This window comes from Bombina bombina, chromosome 4 (genome assembly GCF_027579735.1).
Source record: "Bombina bombina isolate aBomBom1 chromosome 4, aBomBom1.pri, whole genome shotgun sequence".
Lineage (NCBI taxonomy): Eukaryota > Metazoa > Chordata > Amphibia > Anura > Bombinatoridae > Bombina > Bombina bombina.
This window is the reverse complement of record NC_069502.1, coordinates 1,176,595,321-1,176,617,021: the sequence shown is the minus strand read 5'-3', so window position 1 is coordinate 1,176,617,021 and position 21,701 is coordinate 1,176,595,321. Positions and strand designations below refer to the sequence as shown.

The 21,701-nt window shown below is 39.2% G+C and overlaps 1 protein-coding gene across 1 annotated transcript in view; it reads right to left on the bottom strand.

The window, feature by feature from the left end:
* Positions 1–21,701, bottom strand: part of TRMT61B (tRNA methyltransferase 61B) — a 198,066-nt gene that overhangs the window by 128,444 nt on the left and 47,921 nt on the right. Inside the window, exon 3 of the mRNA XM_053712646.1 lies at positions 16,824–17,014. Within this exon, the coding sequence (XP_053568621.1) occupies positions 16,824–17,014 (191 nt within the window). The remainder of the gene's footprint in view (positions 1–16,823; positions 17,015–21,701) is intronic.

Sequence of the window (21,701 nt, the reverse complement as noted above, 5' to 3'; positions counted from 1 at the left end):
CTTTCCCCAAATATGAAACTGACAGTCTGCAAAAGGAAATACATGAACCTGACTCATGGCAAATATAAGTAAAATACATATATTTAGAACTTATTATAAATGCATAAAGTGCCAAACCATAGCTGAGGGCGTATTAAGTAATAAAACATACTTACCAAAAGACACCCATCCACATATAACAGATAGCCAAACCAGTACTGAAACAGTTATCAGTAGAGGTAATGGATATGAGAGTATATCGTCGATCTGAAAAGGGAAGGTAGGAGATGAATCTCTACGACCGATAACGGACAACCTATGAAAAAGACCCCCGTTAGGAAAATCATTGCATTCAATAGGTGATACTCTCCACGTCCCTCTGACATTCGCTGTACTCTGAGAGGAATCGGGCTTCAAAATGCTGGAGAAGCGCATGTCAACGTAGAAATCTTAGCACAAACTTACTTCACCACCTCCATAGGAGGAAAAAGTTTGTAAAACTGAATTGTGGGTGTGGTGAGGGTGTATTTATAGGCATTTTGAGGTTTGGGAAACTTTGCCCCTCCTGGTAGGATTGTATATCCCATACGTCACTAGCTCATGGACTCTTGCCAATTACATGAAAGAAAACATAACCACCATAAAAAGGGTGAGTCTCATGGACTCTTGCCAAAATGAAAGAAAGAATTTATCAGGTAAGTTCTTACATAAATTATGTTTTCTTTCAAGTAAATATCAAGTCTATGAGCTAGTGACAAATGGGATAGTAATACCCAAGATGTGGAACTCCACAGAAGAGTCACTAGAGAGGGAGGGTAAAAATAAAAACAGCCATTTTCCACTGAAAAATTTAAATCCAAATAAAAAAAAAATAACAAGTTTTTCTCATAATTGAAAAGAAAAATTTAAAACATAAGCAGAGGAATCAAACTGAAACAGTTGCCTGAAGAACTTTTTCTACCAAAAACTGCTTCCGAAGAGGCAAATACATCAAAACGGTAGAATTTAGTAAATGTATGCAAAGAAGACCAAGTCGCTGCTTTGCAAATCTGATCAACTGAAGCATCATTCTTAAAAGCCCACAAAGTGGAGACTGATCTAGTAGAATGAGCTGTAATTCTCTGACGCGGGGCGACTCCAAATATGCCTGATGAATCAAAAGCTTTAACCAAGATGCCAAGGAAATGGCAGAAGCTTTCTGACCTTTCCTAGAACAAGATAAACAACAAATAGACTAGAAGTCTTCCTGAAATCTTTAGTAGATTCAACATAATATTTCAAAGCTCTTACAACATTCAGAGAATGTAAGGATCTCTCCAAAAAAATTCTTAGGATTAGGACACAAAAAGGGTAAAACAATTTCCCTATTAATGTTGTTAGAATTCACAACTTTAGGTAAAAAATTTAAATGAAGGCCACAAAAACTGCCTTATCTTGATGGAAAATCAGAAAAGGTGACACAAGAAAGAGCAGATGATTCAGAAACTCTTCTAGCAGAAGAGATAGCCAAAAGGAATAACACTTTCCAAGAAAGTAGTTTGATATCCAAAGAATGCATAGACTCAAAAGGAGAAGCCTGTACAGCAACGCGTTTCTCAGTGTAACACACTGTTTCATTAGCCTGATGAAACAGTGTGTTACACTGAGAAACGCGTTGCTGTTGTTTTTATTGTTATTCAATTTTTACATTTTTTAAATTCTCCATTTGCTGCCGACTAAATTTTTCCTTGTTGGGCTTTGGCCTGATATCTACATTTGGCTCCTCTCAAGCACCTTTTCGGACTGCCTGTTGGATCTTTGGTGTACTGATCCACATCCACTTTATCATCTTGGGTATCCCTGGACTCTCCCTGGCGAGACGAGGACCTCCATCAGTGAAATCTATCTATTGTGGTCTACCGGACGACGTGTGGTTCCGGACTGCGATTACTGCACTTTGATGTGCGCAACAACTTGTGAGTAGGATTCCTCTGTTCATATTGTTTTTTTGCTCTTATCTCATTTGATCTGCACCATGTGGCGCCCTCTATCTATTTTCTTCTAGATTTTCCATCTGTGTTCCTGGCATAACACTCTGGAGGAGCAGCCTACTTCATTTTGAAATATTGCCCACTACATATATCCTTTGGGTATTAATATCCGGACTTTGCTGGACTTGATAAACTAATTATATATACTGGACTAACATAGTTCATACAGGGAGTGCAGAATTATTAGGCAAATGAGTATTTTGACCACATCATCCTCTTTATGCATGTTGTCTTACTCCAAGCTGTATAGGCTCGAAAGCCTACTACCAATTAAGCATATTAGGTGATGTGCATCTCTGTAATGAGAAGGGGTGTGGTCTAATGACATCAACACCCTATATCAGGTGTGCATAATTATTAGGCAACTTCCTTTCCTTTGGCAAAATGGGTCAAAAGAAGGACTTGACAGGCTCAGAAAAGTCAAAAATAGTGAGATATCTTGCAGAGGGATGCAGCACTCTTAAAATTGCAAAGCTTCTGAAGCGTGATCATTGAACAATCAAGCGTTTCATTCAAAATAGTCAACAGGGTCGCAAGAAGCGTGTGGAAAAACCAAGGCGCAAAATAACTGCCCATGAACTGAGAAAAGTCAAGCGTTGCAGCTGCCAAGATGCCACTTGCCACCAGTTTGGCCATATTTCAGAGCTGCAACATCACTGGAGTGCCCAAAAGCACAAGGTGTGCAATACTCAGAGACATGGCCAAGGTAAGAAAGGCTTAAAGACGACCACCACTGAACAAGACACACAAGCTGAAACGTCAAGACTGGGCCAAGAAATATCTCAAGACTGATTTTTTCTAAGGTTTTATGGACTGATGAAATGAGAGTGAGTCTTGATGGGCCAGATGGATGGGCCCGTGGCTGGATTGGTAAAGGGCAGAGAGCTCCAGTCCGACTCAGACGCCAGCAAGGTGGAGGTGGAGTACTGGTTTGGGCTGGGTATCATCAAAGATGAGCTTGTGGGGCCTTTTCGGGTTGAGGATGGAGTCAAGCTCAACTCCCAGTCCTACTGCCAGTTTCTGGAAGACACCTTCTTCAAGCAGTGGTACAGGAAGAAGTCTGCATCCTTCAAGAAAAACATGATTTTCATGCAGGACAATGCTCAATCACATGCGTCCAAGTACTCCACAGCGTGGCTGGCAAGAAAGGGTATAAAAGAAAAAAATCTAATGACATGGCCTCCTTGTTCACCTGATCTGAACCCCATTGAGAACCTGTGGTCCATCATCAAATGTGAGATTTACAAGGAGGGAAAACAGTACACCTCTCTGAACAGTGTCTGGGAGGCTGTGGTTGCTGCTGCACGCAATGTTGATCAAAACACTGACAGAATCCATGGATGGCAGGCTTTTGAGTGTCCTTGCAAAGAAAAGGTGGCTATATTGGTCACTGATTTGTTTTTGTCTTGTTTTTGAATGTCAGAAATGTATATTTGTGAATGTTGAGATGTTATATTGGTTTCACTGGTAAAAATAAATAATTGAAATGGGTATATATTTGTTTTTTGTTAAGTTGCCTAATAATTATGCACAGTAATAGTCACCTGCACACACAGATATCCCCCCTAAAATAGCTATAACTGAAAACAAACTAAAAACTACTTCCAAAACTATTCAGCTTTGATATTAATGAGTTTTTTGAGAACATGGTTGTTGTTCAATAATAAAATTAATCCTCAAAAATACAACTTGCCTAATAATTCTGCACACCCTGTATACATCATCATTCTATTGTTCTTTTTAACTTTTGAATTGTTCTTTCTAATTTTAATTTTGTATCTATCTATCAGGAGTGAGGATCTCTATTTTGTTACAAAGTATTGTTGCCTTATATAATTGTATACAGTACTTCATTATCCACATCATTTACGGTAAATACTTTTCTCTAAATTGTACTATACTCAAGATTTTTATCATGTCATATCTGCCCTAGGCGCCTCTTAGTAGTACTCTGGTGACGCTGGTGTATCCAGTTGTACTAATTGTAAACCTTTATCCAAACCACCCTGAAGAAACTGTAAAATTCTAGGAATTCTAAAAGAATGCCAGGAGAATTTATGAGAACACCATGAAAAATAAGTCTTCCAAACTCGATAATAAATCTTCCTAGAAATAGATTTACGAGCCTGTAACATAGTATCAATCACTGAGTCAGAGAAATCTCTATGACTAGGCGTTCAATTTCCATACCAGATGGAAAAAACGGACCTTGAGACAGAAGGTCTGGTTTTAAAGGAAGTGGCCAAGGTTGACAACTGGACATCCAGACAAGATCCACAACACCCGAACCTGTGAGGCCATGCTGGTGCTACTAGAAACACTAAAAAATGTTCCATGATGATCTTGGAGATCACTCTTTGAAGAAGAACTAGAGGCAGTAATATAGCAGTTTCTTGGGTTTTACCAACCTGCTTATAATGCATCCACCAACTCTGCCTGAGGATCCCTGGACCTGGATAGGTACCTGGGAAGTTTCTTGTTTAGATGGGAAGCTATCAGATCTATTTCTGGAAGATCCCACATCTGAACAATCTGAAAAAACACATCTGGATGGAGTGACCACTCCCCCGGATGTAAAGTCTGACGGCTGAGATAATCCGCTTCCCAATTGTCTACACCTGGGATATGTACCGCAGAAATTAGACAAGAGCTGTATTCCGCACAAAAAAGTATCCAAGATACTTCTTTCATAGCTAGGGGACTGTGAGTCCCACCCTGATGATTGACATATTGATTGGTAATCTCGCCTCTTGAGATTTCCAAACCCCTTGTGCTGTCAGAGATCCCCAAACGGCTCCCCAATCTGAAAGACTCGCATCTGTTGTGATCACAGTCCAGGTTGGACGAACGAAAGAGGCCCCTAAAATTATACGATGGTGATCTAACCACCAAGTCAGAGAAAGTTAAACATTGGGATTTAAGGATATTAATTGTGATATCCTTGTATAATCCCCTGCACCATTGGTTCAGCATACAAAGCTGGAGAGGTCTCATTTGAAAATGAGCAAAGGGGATTGCGTCTGATGCTACAGTCATGAGACCTAAAACTTCTATGCACATAGCTACTGAAGGGAATGACAGACTGAAGGTTCTGACAGGCTCTTGTCTGTTAGAGACAAAGTCATGGACACTGAATATATCTGGAAACCTAAAAAGGTTACCTTTGTCTTAGGAATCTAAGAACTTTTTGGTAAATTGATCCTCCAACATGCCTTCGAAGAAACAACACTAGTTGATTAGTGTGAGATTCTGCAGAACGTAAAGACTGATCGAGTACCAAGATATCGTCCAAATATGGAAATACTGCAACACCCTGCTCTCCGATTACAAAAGCAGGGCACCTAGAACCTTTAAAAAGATTCTTGGAACTGTCGCTAGGTCAAAAGGAAGAGCAACAAATTGGTAATGCTTGTCTAGAAAAGACAATCTCAGGAACTGATAGTGATCTGGATGAATCGGAATATGAAGATATGCATCCTGTAAGTCTATTGTGGACATATAATGCTCTTGCTGAACAAAAGGCAGAATAGTCCTTATAGTCACCATTTTGAAAGTTGGTACTCTTACATATCGATTCAAAATCTTTAGATCCAAAACGGGTCTGAATGAATTTTTTTTCTTTGGGATAATGAATAGATTTGAATAAAACCCCAGACCCTGTTCCTGAAACGGAACTGGCATGATTACCCCTGATAACTCCAGGTCTGAAACACACTTCAGGAAAGCCTGAGCCTTTACTGGGTTTGCTGAAATGCGTGAAAGAAAATATCTTCTCACAGGCGGTCTTACTCTGTACCCCTGAGAGACAATACTCTGAATCCAATGATTTTGGACCGAATTGATCCAAAGATCTTTGAAAAATTTTAATCTGCCCCTACCAACTGGGCTGGAATGAGGGCCGCACCTTCATGCGAACTTGGGGGCTGGTTTTGATCTCTTAAATGGCTTGGATTTATTCCAATTTGAAGAAGGCTTCCGATTGGAAGCAGATTCCTTGGGGGAAGGATTAGGTTTCTGTTCCTTATTTTGTCGAAAGGAACGAAAACGGTTAGAAGCTTTAGATCTACCCTTAGGCAAAAAAACTCCCTTCGTCCCAGTGACAGTTGAAATTATTGAATCCAACTGAGAACCAAATAATTTATTACCTTGGAAAGAAAGAGATAGCAATCTGGACTTAGAAGTCATATCAGCATTCCAAGATTTGAGCCACAAAGCTTTTCTAGCTAAAACAGCTAAAGACATAGATTTAACATAAATTTTGATAATATCAAAAATGGCATAAAAAATGAAATTATTAGCATGTTGAATCAACTTAACAATGCTAGACAAATCATGATCCAATACTTGTTGCGCTATAGTTTGCAACCAAAAAGTTGAAGCAGCTGCAACATCAGCCAAAGAAATTGCAGGCCTAAGAAGATGACCTGGATATAAATAAGCTTTCCTTAGATAAGAATCAAGTTTCCTATCTAAATGATCTTTAAAAGCAGTACTATCTTCCGTAGGAATAGTAGTATGTTAAGCAAGAGTAGAGATAGCCCCATCAACTTTGGGGATCTTTTCCCAAAACTCCAATCTAACTACTGGCAAAGGATACAATTTTTTAAACCTTGAAGAAGGAATAAAAGAAGTACCATGCCTATTCCATTCTTTAGAAATCATATCAGAAATAGTATCAGGAACTGGAAAACCCTCTGGAATAACCACAGAAGGTTTATAAACATAATTTAAACGTTTACTAGTTTTAATATCAAGAGGACTAGTTTCCTCCATATCTAATGGAATCAACACTTCTTTTAACAAAGAACGAATATACTCCATTTTAAATAAATAAGAGGATTTGTCAGTGTCAATATCTGAGGCAGGATCTTCTGAATCATATAGATCCTCGTCAGAGAAGGATAATTCAGTATGTTGCTGGTCATTTGAAATTTCATCAACCTTATGAGAAGTTTTAAAAGACCTTTTACGTTTATTAGAAGGCGGAATGACAGACAAAGCCTTCTGAATAGAATCAGAAATAAATTCTTCTAAATTTACAGGTATATCTTGTGCATTAGATGTTGAGGGAACAGCAACAGGTAATGAACTACTACTGATGGATACATTCTCTGCATGTAAAAGTTTATCATGACAATCATTACAAACCAGAGCTGGAGGTATAACCCCCACAAGTTTACAACAAATGCACTTAGCTTTGGTAGAACTGTTATCAGGCTGCAGGGTTCCATCAGTGATTTCTGAGACAGGATCAGAATGAGACATCTTGTAAAAAATAACATATAAAGCAAAATTATCAATTTCCTTATATGGCAGTTTCAGGAATGGGAAAAAAAATGCAAACAGCATAGCTCTCTGACATAGAAAAAAAGCAGGAGGCAAATAGAAATGGGGTCTTAAATAATGAAAACGTCCTTAAATGACACACTCGCGTCATAGATGATGCAACCTAGTGAAAGGACTCGGCGTTAGCTAAGACGGTGGAAATTACGAATTTGCGTCAACGAAAGTAACTTTGTGGCAAAAAAATCTTCTGCCAAGAATGACGCAATAAATTCTGGCATTTGCACCCTCACGAGCCTAATTCTGCCCGCGAATTTAAAAGACAGTCAATTAGAAAAAAGACTATACCTCAGGTAAGAAATACATTTTTCATAAAAAAGCATTTCCCAGATATGAAACTGACAGTCTGCAAAAGGAAATATACTGAAAACCTGAATCATGGCAAATATAAGTACAATATATATATATTTAGAGCTTTATATAAATACATAAAGTGCCAAACCATAGCTGAGAGTGTCTTAAGTAATGAAAACATACTTACCAAGAGACACCCATCCACATATAGCAGATAGCCAAACCAGTACTGAAACGGTTATCAGTAGAGGTAATGGAATATGAGAGTATATCGTCGATCTGAAAAGGGAGGTAGGAGATGAATCTCTACGACCGTTAACAGAGAACGTATGAAATAGATTTACCGTGAGGAAAACCATTGCATTCAAGAGGTGATACTCCCTTCACATCCCTCTGACATTTACTGTACTCTGAGAGGAATCGGGCTTCAAAATGCTGAGAAGCGCATATCAATGTAGAAATCTTAGCACAAACTTACTTCACCACCTCCATAGGAGGCAAAGTTTGTAAAACTGAATTGTGGGTGTGGTGATGGGTGTATTTATAGGCATTTTGAGGTTTGGGAAACTTTGACCCTCCTGGTATGATTGTATATCCCATATGTCACTAGCTCATGGACTCTTGCCAATTACATGAAAGAAATCTGTTGAGACAGATCCGAGTGATCGCCATTCCACTGCCTCAGCATGCACAGTTGCAACGGTCTGAGACAGAACCTGGCTAAGAGAATGATGTCCATGCTGGAAACCATGAGACCAATTAACTCCATACACTGAGCCACAGATGGCCTTAAGGAGGTCCGGAGGGCAAGACATGCCGTAGCTAGCTTGCAACGTCTCTGGTCTGTTAGAAATATCCTCATGGATATGGATTCTATTATAGTACCCAAGAATTCTACCCTGGTGCTTGGAATAAGAAAACTCTTTTCTAAGTTTATCTTCCATCCATGAGATCGAAGAAGAGAGAGAAGAGACAATGAATGGTCCCCTGCCAGATGAAAAGTTAGTGCTTGTACCAGAATATCATCCAAGTAGGGAGCTACTGCTATACCCTGGGTTCTGGCAACGGCTAGAAGAGCCCCTAGAACCTTAGTAGCTAGACCAAACGGAAGTGCAATGAACTGGAAGTGCTGGTCCAGGAACGCAAACCTTAGGAACTGAAAGTGATCCTTGTGGATTGGAACGTGAAGGTAAGCATCCATCAGATCTACAGTGGTCATAAACTGTCCTTCCTGAACTAAGGGAGAGATGTACTTTATTGTCTCCATCTTGAACGAGGGGACATTTAGAAATTTGTTTAAGCACTTTAGGTCCAGAATCGGGCAGAAAGTTCCCTACTTCTTTGGAACCACGAAAAGGTTTGAATAGTATCCCAAACCTCTTTCTGAGACAGGCACCGGGACAATGACCCCTAAGGAGCACAGATCCCACACGCACCCTAGAAAGGCTTCCCTCTTTTCTGGTCTCGAGGACATGCTTGAGAGGGAAAAATCTGCCCTTTTGTGGATAAGACTTGAAACCTATCTTGTAACCCTGAGCTATGACCTCCAGGAGCCATGGATCCTGCACGTCCCTGAACCAAGCTTCTGAAAAGAGCGACAGTCTGCCCCCTACACGATCCAGCGCCGGATCGGAGGTCGCCCCTTCATGCCGATTTAGTCTCAGTGGGCTTCTTGCTCTGCTTGGATTTATTCCAGGATTGAGCCGGCTTCCAAGTACTCTTGACTTGCTCAGGCTTAGAGGAGGACTGTTGTCATTGGGATTTCTAAGAACGAAAGGAAAGAAAATTAGAACCTTGTCCGTTAGACTTGTTCTTTTTAATCCTGCGGTAGGAAGGCACCCTTGCCCCCTGTAACTGTGAAACCTATCTTGGAGAATATCACTCCTGATATTCTCCAGAGAGACCTTGTACTCAGACTATTACACCAAAGCTATTCTCCTTTAAAAGTACTTATCCCCTTAGTACTGATATATTTTAACTTACACATGAAGAAAGTGCTATAAATGTATGTAACAGTGAAAAGAGGACATGAATATTGAAACAGTTCTGGAGATAATGGAGTCCAGGCCTGGACCAAATAAGATCTTTCCCTTAAAAGTCATATCTGCAGACCAGGACTTCAGCCAGAGCGCCCGACGGGTCTGAACTGAAATACCAGAAACCTTGGCATTTAGGAGAATAATCTGCATGTTTGCATCACAGATAAAATAATTAGCAATTCTTAAGGCTTTAATTCTTTCCTGGATAATGTCCAGGGGACCCTCCACCTCGATCAATTCCGATAAGGAGTCGCACCAGTAGCCCAGTGCTCCAGCAACCGAGGCAACAGCCGCTGCCGGTTGAAAAAAAATATCCTGTATGCTGAAACATCTTGCTTAGAAAAGTTTCCATCGGCTATCGGAACGACGAGCTATCCTCAAGTGGGATAGTAGCACGTTTGGCCAGCATGGAGATAGCGCCATCCACTTTAGGGACGGACCCCCACAACAATTGAGAGTCCTGGACCGGGAATAATTTCCTAAAAGGAAGACGAAGGGGAAAAGGAAGATCCAATTCTGTCCCATTTATTTTTAATAATGTTCGCCATTTTTACATGTACAGCAAAAGTTAACGGCACTACCCTGTCCTCATAAACTCTGTCTAATTTAGGAATCAAAGGTTCATTAGGCAGCTTGGCCTCTGGAACATTTAACGTAGACAGGACCTCTTTTAGAAGAAAACATAAGTGTTCAATCTTAAATCTAAAGGCTGGCTCCTACGCAGCAGGAGGCTTAGAGGCAGCAGATAAATCCAATAAATTACATGATGCCCATGGGCAAAAGAGCTATGTTTAACCTTTCCCTTGCGTTTAGCGGAGCAAGGTAAAGCACTGAGGGCCTTAGACGCCGCCGTTTTTAACTGCACAGTAAAATCTGATGGTAAAAGGCTCCCTCCAGATGGAGGATCAGGTGTGTTACGGGAAGCTACATGTGTAGAAGGAGATGACTGATGGGTTTGCACCTCACGGGACGGCGACTCGTCAGAGGTGGATGGTTCATAGGTACTAAAGGAGTTAACCTTCTTAGACCTAATAACATTGTCAAGGCATGTGGAACATAGTTGAGAGGGCGGGCATACCAAGGCCACCTCACAATATAATTGGAATAGAGGGAGTACCCTCAAGTATATCAGAATCCTCCATAGCTTAAAGTGAAGGTAAACTTTGATGAATGAAAGCCCGTTTTTTTAAAATACTATTAAAAACAGGGGCACTTTCATTCATCAAGGTTTACAAAGCAGCCATTTTGATTAAAAACTTACCTCTCTTCTTTGCACAGCCAGAGCAGCTTCCCCCACCCGGAGATCCTCTCTTTATACGTCATCAATGACTAATCCAGCTTCCTCCAATCACGGCTTTCCCCCCCAGGGTAGTAATTGCCTGAGGCCATACCCTGATTGGAGGAAGCTGGATTAGTCATTGATGACGTGTGAAGAGAGGATCTCCGGGTGGGGGAAGCTGCTCTGGCTGTGAAAAAAACAAAGGTAAGTTTTTAATCAAAAAGGCTCCCTTCTAAACTTTGATGAATGAAAGTGCCCCTGTTTTTAATAGTATTTGAAAAAAACGGCCTTTCATTCATCAAAGTTTACCTTTACTTTAAGTTAATGACAGTAGGACACAGAAAATAAAAAATCCTTTTTTCATTTCTTAAAAAATGGCACCTTTATACTCCCAGTGGCTGGGGTACTCACCACCTCTTAGACCCAGACACTACAAGGAAAAAGCATCTTCTCCAACGGCCAGCTCGGTCAGGAAAGAGGAAATGAAAGCAAGATCACTCCCGGTCATGTGGTGCGCAAGGCAGAACCGCGCCTGCTATGAGAAAAAGCTTGCAAAGCTACAAGCTGTGCAGCACTCAAAGTGAAAGTAAAAACGTGTGTGTTTCAGCCATTTAACAAACAGCCTATGAGCCCAATAAAATTTCACACATAAAGCAGCATAAAATCAAAGCATCACATTTGATTAATCCCTACTGTTCAATACTCCCCCTCAGGAGATATTAATCCATTATTCTATTAAGATAAAAAGAGCCAGACTGTGACCCTGTCTTCTAGCGTTTTCAACATATGTAAAAATTGAAACGATCTTGGCAGAATCCATGCTGTGGAACAGAAACACAGCCTCTCAAATGTTACAGTCTTGTAGCATCGCTCCTGACATGGACTTGAGTGAGAAAACAAGCAGGCAGTGAAACTCGTCAACACTGATTGCTTAGGAGCTGTTAGCAGGCAGTCTGGATGGGTTCGCAGAAAGACTCTCCCTACATCTCCAGACTATTCTGAGAGACTCACAATCCCATATCGAAGGGCAGATACCCTTCCTAAGGAACTACTACAAATCTTCTGACACTTCTCTGCCATCCTCCTGTGACAAAAGGCAAAGAATGACTGGGGGATGGGGGAAGTGGGAGAGGTATTTAAGCCTTTGTCTGGGGTGTCTTTGCCTCCTCCTGGTGGCCAGGTTCAGTATTTCCCAACAGTAAGGAATAATGCCATGGACTCTCCTTATATTAAGAAAGAAAGATAATTTATGCTTACCTGATACATGAATCTCTTTCTTGGTGGTGAGAGTTTGTGAGTCTGCAAATTTGCTTTTTGTTCTAATTGGCGACAGTTCTAGTTTGCACTTTATTTACCCTACTTGTCATTCCTACTTTCTGTTTCTTAGTGTAGGGTGTCTTTGCCTTCTCCTGGCGGCAAGATAATTAGGAATTGTGGACTCTCACCACCAAGAAAGAAAGAAATTTATCAGGTAAGCATAAATTATGTTTTGTTTCTAATTATTAGCAAGTAACAGACTAATTACATTTCATTTTGGTGATAGTGTTAATCAAACTAAATGTGGTTAATAGAAATACTACAACAAGGGGGTTTGGTTAAGCACACCACAAAAAAACCTTTTATATCTTAGCACACACATTGTGGGAGTGCTACCAAAGTGACCAAAATAATTACAAAACAACAAAAAGTATTGGTGCACAGCCAACCACTTAAGTCCACATATTTATAGCATATTTATATATACTTTTGTCTGCTAAATATTCTTAAAATAGTTAAAATAAAATTGGGATCAATATCTCACAATATTATTAACATATATTTATGCTGCAGTTTTTGCCTGTTAAATATGCTTTTAAATAAAATGTGGGAATTCTGTATTTGAATATTAGAATTGAATGTTAGGACCAGTCTATTGTGGGACACCTTGTAAGTGGTGACTGGCTTAGCAGACTATGGCCATATTGTGTGACTAAGATCACATCTTTATTTAAAAATGAAAAAGTATATTTAACAGGCAAACACTTTTTGCAGCATAAATATATGTTAATAATATTGTGAGATATTGATTCCAATTTTATTTTAACTGTTTTAAGAATATTTAGCAGACAAAAGTATATATAAATATGCTATAAATATGTGGACTTAAGTGGTTGGATGTGCACCAATACTTTTTGTTGTTTTGTAATTAATAATTTTGGTTACTTTGGTAGCACTCCCACAATGTGTGTGCTAAGATATAAAAGGTTTTTTTTTTGTGGTGTGCTTAACCAAACCCCCTTGTTGTTGTATTTCTTGAATATGGAGCTGACCAAATCCCCTTTGGTTAATGCACACCACCCAGCCCAGGTGTGTTCCAGACAATGTGATTGTGGTATACATATAAAGCTAGAGAGTTTCATTCTGTGCAGACATGATTTGAGGCATAGTACTGCAGTGTGGGAATTCTGTATTTGAATATTAGAATCAAATGATTCAGCCCAGCAAAGCTAAACTGATTAGTATTAGGACCAGTCTATTGTGGGACACCTTGTAAGTGGTGACTGGCTTAACAGAATATGGCCATATTGTGTGACTAAGATCCCATCTTTATTTAAAAATTTAAAAGCATATTTAACAGGCAAAAACTTTTTGCAGCATAAATATATATTAATAATATTGTGAGATATTGATCCCAATTTTATTTTAACTATTTTAAGAATATTTAGCAGACAAAAGTATATATAAATATGTGGACTTAAGTGGTTGAATGTGCACCAATACTTTTTGTTGTTTTGTAATAGAAATACTAGCCCGACATTTTTATAAGTGGGACATCAGTAGCAGTAATAAAAAGATTAAAGCAGTCAAACTACCGTCCACACGAACACAGGGAAAGGAGGGAAGAAAGGGGAGGTTCTGTCAAAAGCAAACAACCTCCCCTTATCTCCATGGCTCTCCATCTTCTCCTTGTCAGTTGGTTCTTCCCAAACTAAGGTGGTCATGCGTCTGTGCTAGTGCGGTGAGTGTGTGTGTGAATTTAGTATGACGTAAACAGTACTTCGTTCTGATGTGCTAGGTCGCTGTGAGGTCAAATGGCTTTCAGGAGGAGGTGTGTGGGACTTAGCTGTCATGCTAATACAGTACATGAAACAGTACTGTGAACTTGTTCACTTTGTACACATTATTTATGGCCATCCTCTAATATAGGCTACTGCTCGGCACAGTAAGTGATGTTTATCTTACAAAATACATTTTAAAAAAGTTTCTAAAGAGCAATTCTTAAAGTCTATTTTGTGTGTCCATATACATACATATATATATATATATATATATATATATATATATATATATATATATATATATATATATATAAAGTGTGTGTATGTGTGTGTGTGTGTCTGATTGTGAATATATATATATATATATATATATATATATATATATATGTGTATTGCAAGAGGGAATACAGCGCTATGTTAGAAAATACCTAAGTCTTTTGATAAATTGATTTAGCGAAAACCCATATACCTATTGTCTATATATCCTGTTTTGTTGGCAAATATTTTCTAGACAAAAATGATTATATAAATGTATACACCCCAATAAATATTAGAAAAACTCTTATAAGGGTCCTTGCAGGCTAAGCAAGTGAATGAGAAGCCGCCGGACAGCATGTGATCTGGAACATACAATTGGAAGAAGATTCTACCATCCCTCAAGAAGCTGAACAAGGGATTTTGGAAATCCTCGGGATTTATCTTTCTTATGGTGCGGCACTTACCTCATAAGATTGGGGTCAAGGAATGTAAGTAGGAACCCCGACGGGGACTGTCACTCTTTACTCCTATTCGACTTCGGATTATTTCAATGAACTGTACAGCATAATAACATTTCAATATCAGATTAATTAGTGTTTGCAAAATAATTGGATATTTATTTATCTATAAGGAGCTTAACCATCTCTTATAAGAGTTTTTCTAATATTTATTGGGGTGTATACATGTAAATACACATTTTTGTCTAGAAAATATTTGCCAACAAAACAGGATATATAGACAATAGGTATATGGGTTTTCGCTAAATCAATTTATCAAAAGACTTACGCCTAGATTTAGAGTTCTGCGTTAGGGTTAAAAAGCAGCGTTAAGGGGTCCTAACGCTGCTTTTTAACGCCCACTGGTATTTAAAGTCAGGCAGGAAAGGGTCTACCGCTCACTTTCTTTCCGCGACTCGAGGCTACCGCAGATCCCCTTACGTGAATTGCGTATCCTATCTTTTCTATGGGATTTGCCTAACGCTGGTATTTCGAGTCTTGGAAGAAGTGAGCGGTAGAGCCTCTACCGACAAGACTCCAACCGCAAAAAAAAGTCAGACGGGAGTGCGGCGGTTTAGGGGTTAATACATTTATTATAGTGGCGGCGAGGTCCGGTCGGCAGATTAGGGGTTAATAAGTGTAGGTAGGTGGCAGCGACGATGGGGGGGGGGCAGATTAGGGGGTAATAAATATAATATAGGTGTTGGCGATGTTAGGGACAGCAGATTAGGGGTTCATAGCTAGAATGTAGGTGGCGGCGGTGTCCGGAGCGGCAGATTAGGGGTTAATAATATAATGCAGGTGTCAGCGATAGCGGGGGCGGCAGATTAGGGGTTAATAAGTGTAAGGTTAGGGGTGTTTAGACTCGGGGTTCATGTTAGGGTGTTAGGTGTAGAATTAGAGAGTGTTTCCCCATAGGAATCAATGGGGCTGCGTTAGGAGCTGACCGCTGTTTTTTTGCAAGTGTTAGTTTTTTTTGCAGCCAGCTCAGGCCCATTGTTTCTTATGGGGATATCGTGCACGAGCACATTTTTCCAGCTTAACGCTACCGTAAGCAACGCTGGTATTGAGGGTTGAAGTGGAGCTAAATTATGCTCAACGCTCCCTTTTCTGAGGCTAACGCAGCCATTCAGACAACTCGTAATACCAGCATTGTCTTAAGGGTGCGCTGGGAAAAAAAAGGCTCGTTAGCACCCCGGGTCTTTACCGACAAAACTCGAAATCTAGGCGTTGGGTATTTTCTAACATAGCGCTGTACTCCGGCTTGCAACACACTTTTTCCTCAGTATTGAGTGTACTATAGAGGGCTTGTACACAATATACTCCATAGGTAATAGGTGCTGTTGGAAGTACCGGGTCTTTTCAAGTTATTATTACTAAGAATACACTATCCAGCGCTCTTCATATCTCTTGGTGCTTATATATATATATATATATATAAATATGTATTTGTGTCTATATATATATATATATATATATGTGTGTGTGTGTGTCTATATATATATATATATATATATATATATATATATATATGTGTGTGTGTCTATATTATACTGTATATCTATGTATTTATATGTGCATGTCACTTGGATGACAATTCTTCATCTACTTCATTAATATAATCTGTACATGTCCATAATCAAATTATATACATTATACTTGTAATTTATATTGTATGGTTAAATAATGGGGGTAAGAGGAGTGGGCTGCTCTGCCTTAATATTCCTGGGCCTATTTTTGGTCTTAGTCTGGCCCTTTGCAAAAGCACTTTATTTTTTGCGAGCATAACAGCTGATTTTTTTTAATGCTGCTCAGTTTTGCATTGGATATTTTCTCAACTTACTGGCAATGCTTTATGAGAATATATTAACACGCTTTGCTTTTTTTTTTAATAAGATATATACAATCTACATGACGACACACACGGGCGATTACATTTTCTTGCGGGCAGGTAAGATTTGTCATTTACTCGCTCGATGGGGCGAGTGAAGTTTTTGGGTAATCATAGGCCCTGAAAAAATAAAACAAAATCTTTGATCAAGTTACACTGCTCACCGACAACTTACAGCATCAAATGAAACAGACTTTATTTCAGCTAAACCATCTGATATATCCTTGTTGATAAAGTAAACATTCTCTGGCCAAGGGTTCTGGTGCTGTATATCCCATGCATTTTTCCATTTCCAGAAATTTTTCGTTGCTATTGAGTGATGGTCTTTCCGTATTTCAAAGCTGTAGATACATCCATTTGGGCCAACTGAAGAAAGAGTAAATGTTTTATGATAAAAGAAAAAAATGTCAACCGTCTACAAGATTTGATTAGAAAATAGTGTATTATGCAAAATAAAAAAGTATTAGCTAACTTAATTTTTTTACAGAAATCTTATATAATGCAGATTCATAAAAGTGAACCAAACATAAATTATGTAAGAACTTACCTGATAAATGCATTTCTTTCATATTGGCAAGAGTCCACGAGCTAGTGACGTATGTGATATACAATCCTACCAGGAGGGGCAGTCTCCCAAACCTCAAAATGCCTATAAATACACCCCTCACCACACCCACAATTCAGTTTAACGAATAGACAAGTAGTGGGGTGAAAAAGAAAGTAAAAAGCATCAAAAAAGGAACTGGAAATATAATTGTGCTTTATACAAAAAAAACATAACCACCATAAAAAGGGTGGGTCTCAAGGACACTTGCCAATATGAAAGAAATTAATTTATCAGGTAAGTTCTTACATAAATTATGTTTTCTTTCATGTAAATGGCAAGAGTCCATGAGCTAGAGATATATGGGATTGTAATACCCAAGATGTGGAACTCCACAGAAGAGTCACTAGAGAGGGAGGGATACAAATAAAAACAGCCATTTTCCGCTGAAAAAAATAAATCCACATCCAAAACAAGTTTTTCTCATAACTGAAAAGAAAAAACTTAAAACATAAGCAGAGGAATCAAACAGACAGCTGGCTGAAGAACTTTTCTACCAAAAACTGCTTCCGAAGAGGCAAATCCATCAAAACGGTAGAATTTAGTAAATGCAAAGAAGACCAAGTCGCTGCTTTGCAAATCTGATCAACTGAAGCTTCATTCTTAAAAGCCCACGAAGTTGAGAATGATCTAGTAGAATGAGCTGTAATTCTCTGAGACGGGACCTGACCCGACTCCAAATAAGCCTGATTAATCAAAAGCTTTAACCAAGATGCCCAGGAAATGGCAGAAGCATTCTGACCTTTCCTAGAACCAGAAAAGACAACAAATAGACTAGAAGACTTCCTGAAATCTTTAGTAGCTTCAACATAATATTTAAAACATCTTACAATATCCAGAGAATGTAAGTATCTCTACAAAGAATTTTTAGGATTAGGACACAAAGAGGGGACAACATTTTCCCTATTAATGTTGTTAGAATTCACAACTTTAGGTAAAAATTTAAATTAAGGCCGCAAAACTGCTTTATCTTGATGGAAAATCAGAAAAGGTGACTCACAAGAAAGAGCAGATGATTCAGAAACTCTTCTAGCAGAAGAGATAGCCAAAAGGAATAACACTTTCCAAGAAAGTAGTTTGATATCCAAAGAATGCATAGGCTCAAAAGGAGGAGCCCGTAAAGCCTTCAAAACCAAATTAAGTTTCCAAGGAGGAGAGATCGATTTAATGACAGTATTGATATGGACCAAAGCCTATACAAAACAGTGAATATCAGGAAGCTTAGCAATCTTTCTGTGAAATAAAACAGAAAGAGCAGAGATTAGTCCCTTCAAGGAACTTGCAGACAAACCTTTATCCAAACCATCCTGAAGAAACTGTAAAATTCTAGGAATTCTAAAAGAATGCCAGGAGAATTTATGAGAAGACCACCATGAAATATAAGTCTTCCAAACTTGATAATAAATCTTCCTAGAAACAGATTTACGAGCCTGTAACATAGTATCAATCACTGAGTCAGAGAAACCTCTATGACTAAGCACTAAGCGTTCAATTTCCATACCTTCAAATTTAATGATTTGAGATCCTGATGGAAAAACGGACCTTGAGACAGAAGGTCTGATCTTAAAGGAAGTGGCCAAGGTTGACAACTGGACATCTGGACAAGATCCGCATACCAGAACCTGTGAGGCCATGCTAATGCTACTAGAAACACAAAAAAAGTCCCATGATGATCTTGGAAATCACTCTTGGAAGAAGAACTAGAGGCAGGAAGATATAAGCAGGTTGGTAAAACCAAGGAACTGCTAACACATCCACCAACTCCGCATGAGGATCCCTGGACCTGGATAGGTACCTGGGAAGTTTTTTGTTTAGATGGGAAGCCATCAGATCTGGAAGATCCCACATCTGAACAATCTGAAAAAACACATCTGGATGGAGCGACCACTCCCCCGGATGTAAAGTCTGACGGCTGAGATAATCCGCTTCCCAACTGTCTACACCTGGGATATGTACCGCAGAAATTAGACAAGATTCCGCCCAAGAAGGTATCGGCGATACTTCTTTCATAGCTAGGGGACTGTGAGTCCCACCCTGATGATTGACATATGCCACAGTTGTGACATTATCTGTCTGAAAACAAATGAATGGTTCTCTCTTCAACAGAGGCCAAACCTGAAGAGCAGAGATTTGTCCTTTCAAGGAACTTGCAGGCAAACCTTTATCCAAACCATCCTAAAGAATCTGTAAAATTCTAGGAATTCTAAAAGAATGCCAGGAGAATTTATGAGAACACCAGGAAAAATAAGTCTTCCAAACTTTATAATAAATCTTCCTAGAAACAGATTTACGAGCCTGTAACATAGTATCATTCACTGAGACATAGAAACCTCTATGACTAAGCACTAAGCGTTCAATTTCAATACCTTCAAATTTAATGATTTGAAATACTGATGGAAAAATGGACCTTGAGACAGAAGGTCTGGTCTTGAAGGAAGTGGCCAAGGTTAACAACTGGACATCCGGACAAGATCCGCATACCAGAACCTGTGAGGCCATGCTGGTGCTACTAGAAACAAACAAATATTCCATGATGATCTTGGAGATCACTAGAGGCGGGAAGATATAAGTAGGTTGGTAAAACCAAGGAACTGCCAACGCTTCCACCGACTCCGCCTGAGGATCCCTGGACCTGGATAGGTACCAGGGAAGTTTCTTGTTTAGATGGGAAGCCATCAGATCTATTTCTGGAAGACCCCACATCTGAAAAAACACATCTGGATGGAGGGACCACTCCCCCGGATGTAACGGCTGAGATAATCCGCTTCCAAATTATCTACACCTAGGATATGTACCACAGAAATTAGACAAGATGCATCTTTCATAGCTAGGGGACTGTGAGTTCCACCCTGATGATTGTTGTTCTCTCTTCAACAGAGGCCAAACCTGAAGAGCCCTGAAAATAGCAGAGTTCTAAAATATTGATTGTTAACCTCGCCTCTTGAGATTTCCAAACCCCTTGTGCTGTCAGAGATCCTCAGACAGCTCCCCAACCTGAACGACTTGCATCTGTTGTGATTACAGTCCAGGTTGGACGAATAAAAGAGGCCCCTTGAATTATACGATGATGATCTAACCACCAAGTCAGAGAAAGTTGAACATTGGGTTTTAAGGAAATTAATTGTGATATCTTTGTATAATCCCTGCACCATTGATTCAGCATACAAAACTTTCATGCACATAGCCACTGAAGGGAATGATTGAGACTCAAGGTTCCGACAAGCTGAAACCAATTTTATTCATCTCTTGTCTGTTCGTAACAAAGTCATGGACACTGAATCTATCTGGAAACCTAAATAGGCGACCCTTGTCTGAGGAATCAAGGAACTTTTTGGTAAATTGATCCTCCAAACATGTCTTTGAAGAAACAACACTAGTTGATTTGTGTGAGATTTGGCAGAATGTAAAGACTGAGCTAGTAACAAGATATCGTCCAAATAAGGAAACACCGCAATACCCTGTTCTCTGATTACAGAGAGTAGGGCACCGAGGACCTTTGAAAAAAATCTTGGAGCTGTCGCTAAGTTAAATGGAAGAGCGACAAATTGGTAATGCTTGTCTAGAAAAGAGCATCTCAGAAACCGATAGTGGTCTGGATGAATAGGAATATGAAGATATGCATCCTGTAAGTCTATTGTGGACATATAATGCCCTTGATGAACAAAAGGCAGAATAGTCCTTCTAGTAACCATTTTGAAAGTTGGCACTCTTAAAAAAACGGTTCAAAATTTTCAGATCCAGAACTGGCGTGAATGAAGTTTCTTTCTTTTGGACAATGAATAGATTTGAATAAAACCCCAGACCCTGTTCCTGAAACGGAACTGGTATAATTACCCCTGAAAGCTCTAGATCTGAAACACACTTCAGAAAAGCCTGAGTCTTTACTGGATTTGCTGGAACGCGTGAGAGAAAATTTCTTCTCAAAGGAGGTCTTACTCTGAATCCTATTCGATACCCTAGAGAGACAATGCTCTGAATTCATTGATTTTGGACAGAATCTGCCCAAATGTTTTGTAAAAATTTTAATCTGCACCCCACCAGCTGAGCTGGAATGAGGGCCGCACCTTTATGCAGTCTTGCAGGCTGGCTTTGGTTTCTTAAAAGGCTTGGATTTATTCCAACTTGAAAAAGGTTACCAATTGGAACCAGATTCTTTGGGGGAAGGATGTGCTTTCTGTTCCTTATTCTGTCGAAAATAACTAAAATGATTAGAAGCTTTAGATTTACCCTTAGATCTTTTATCCTGAGGTAAAAAAAAAACTCCCTTCCCCCCAGTAACAGTTGAAATAATGGAATCCAACTGAGAACCAAGTAAATTGTTACCTTGGAAAGAAATAGATAGTAATCTAGACTTAGATACCATGTCAGCATTCCAATATTTGAGCCACAAAGCTAAAGACATATATTTAACATTAATTTTGAGGATATCAAAAATAGCATCACAGATAA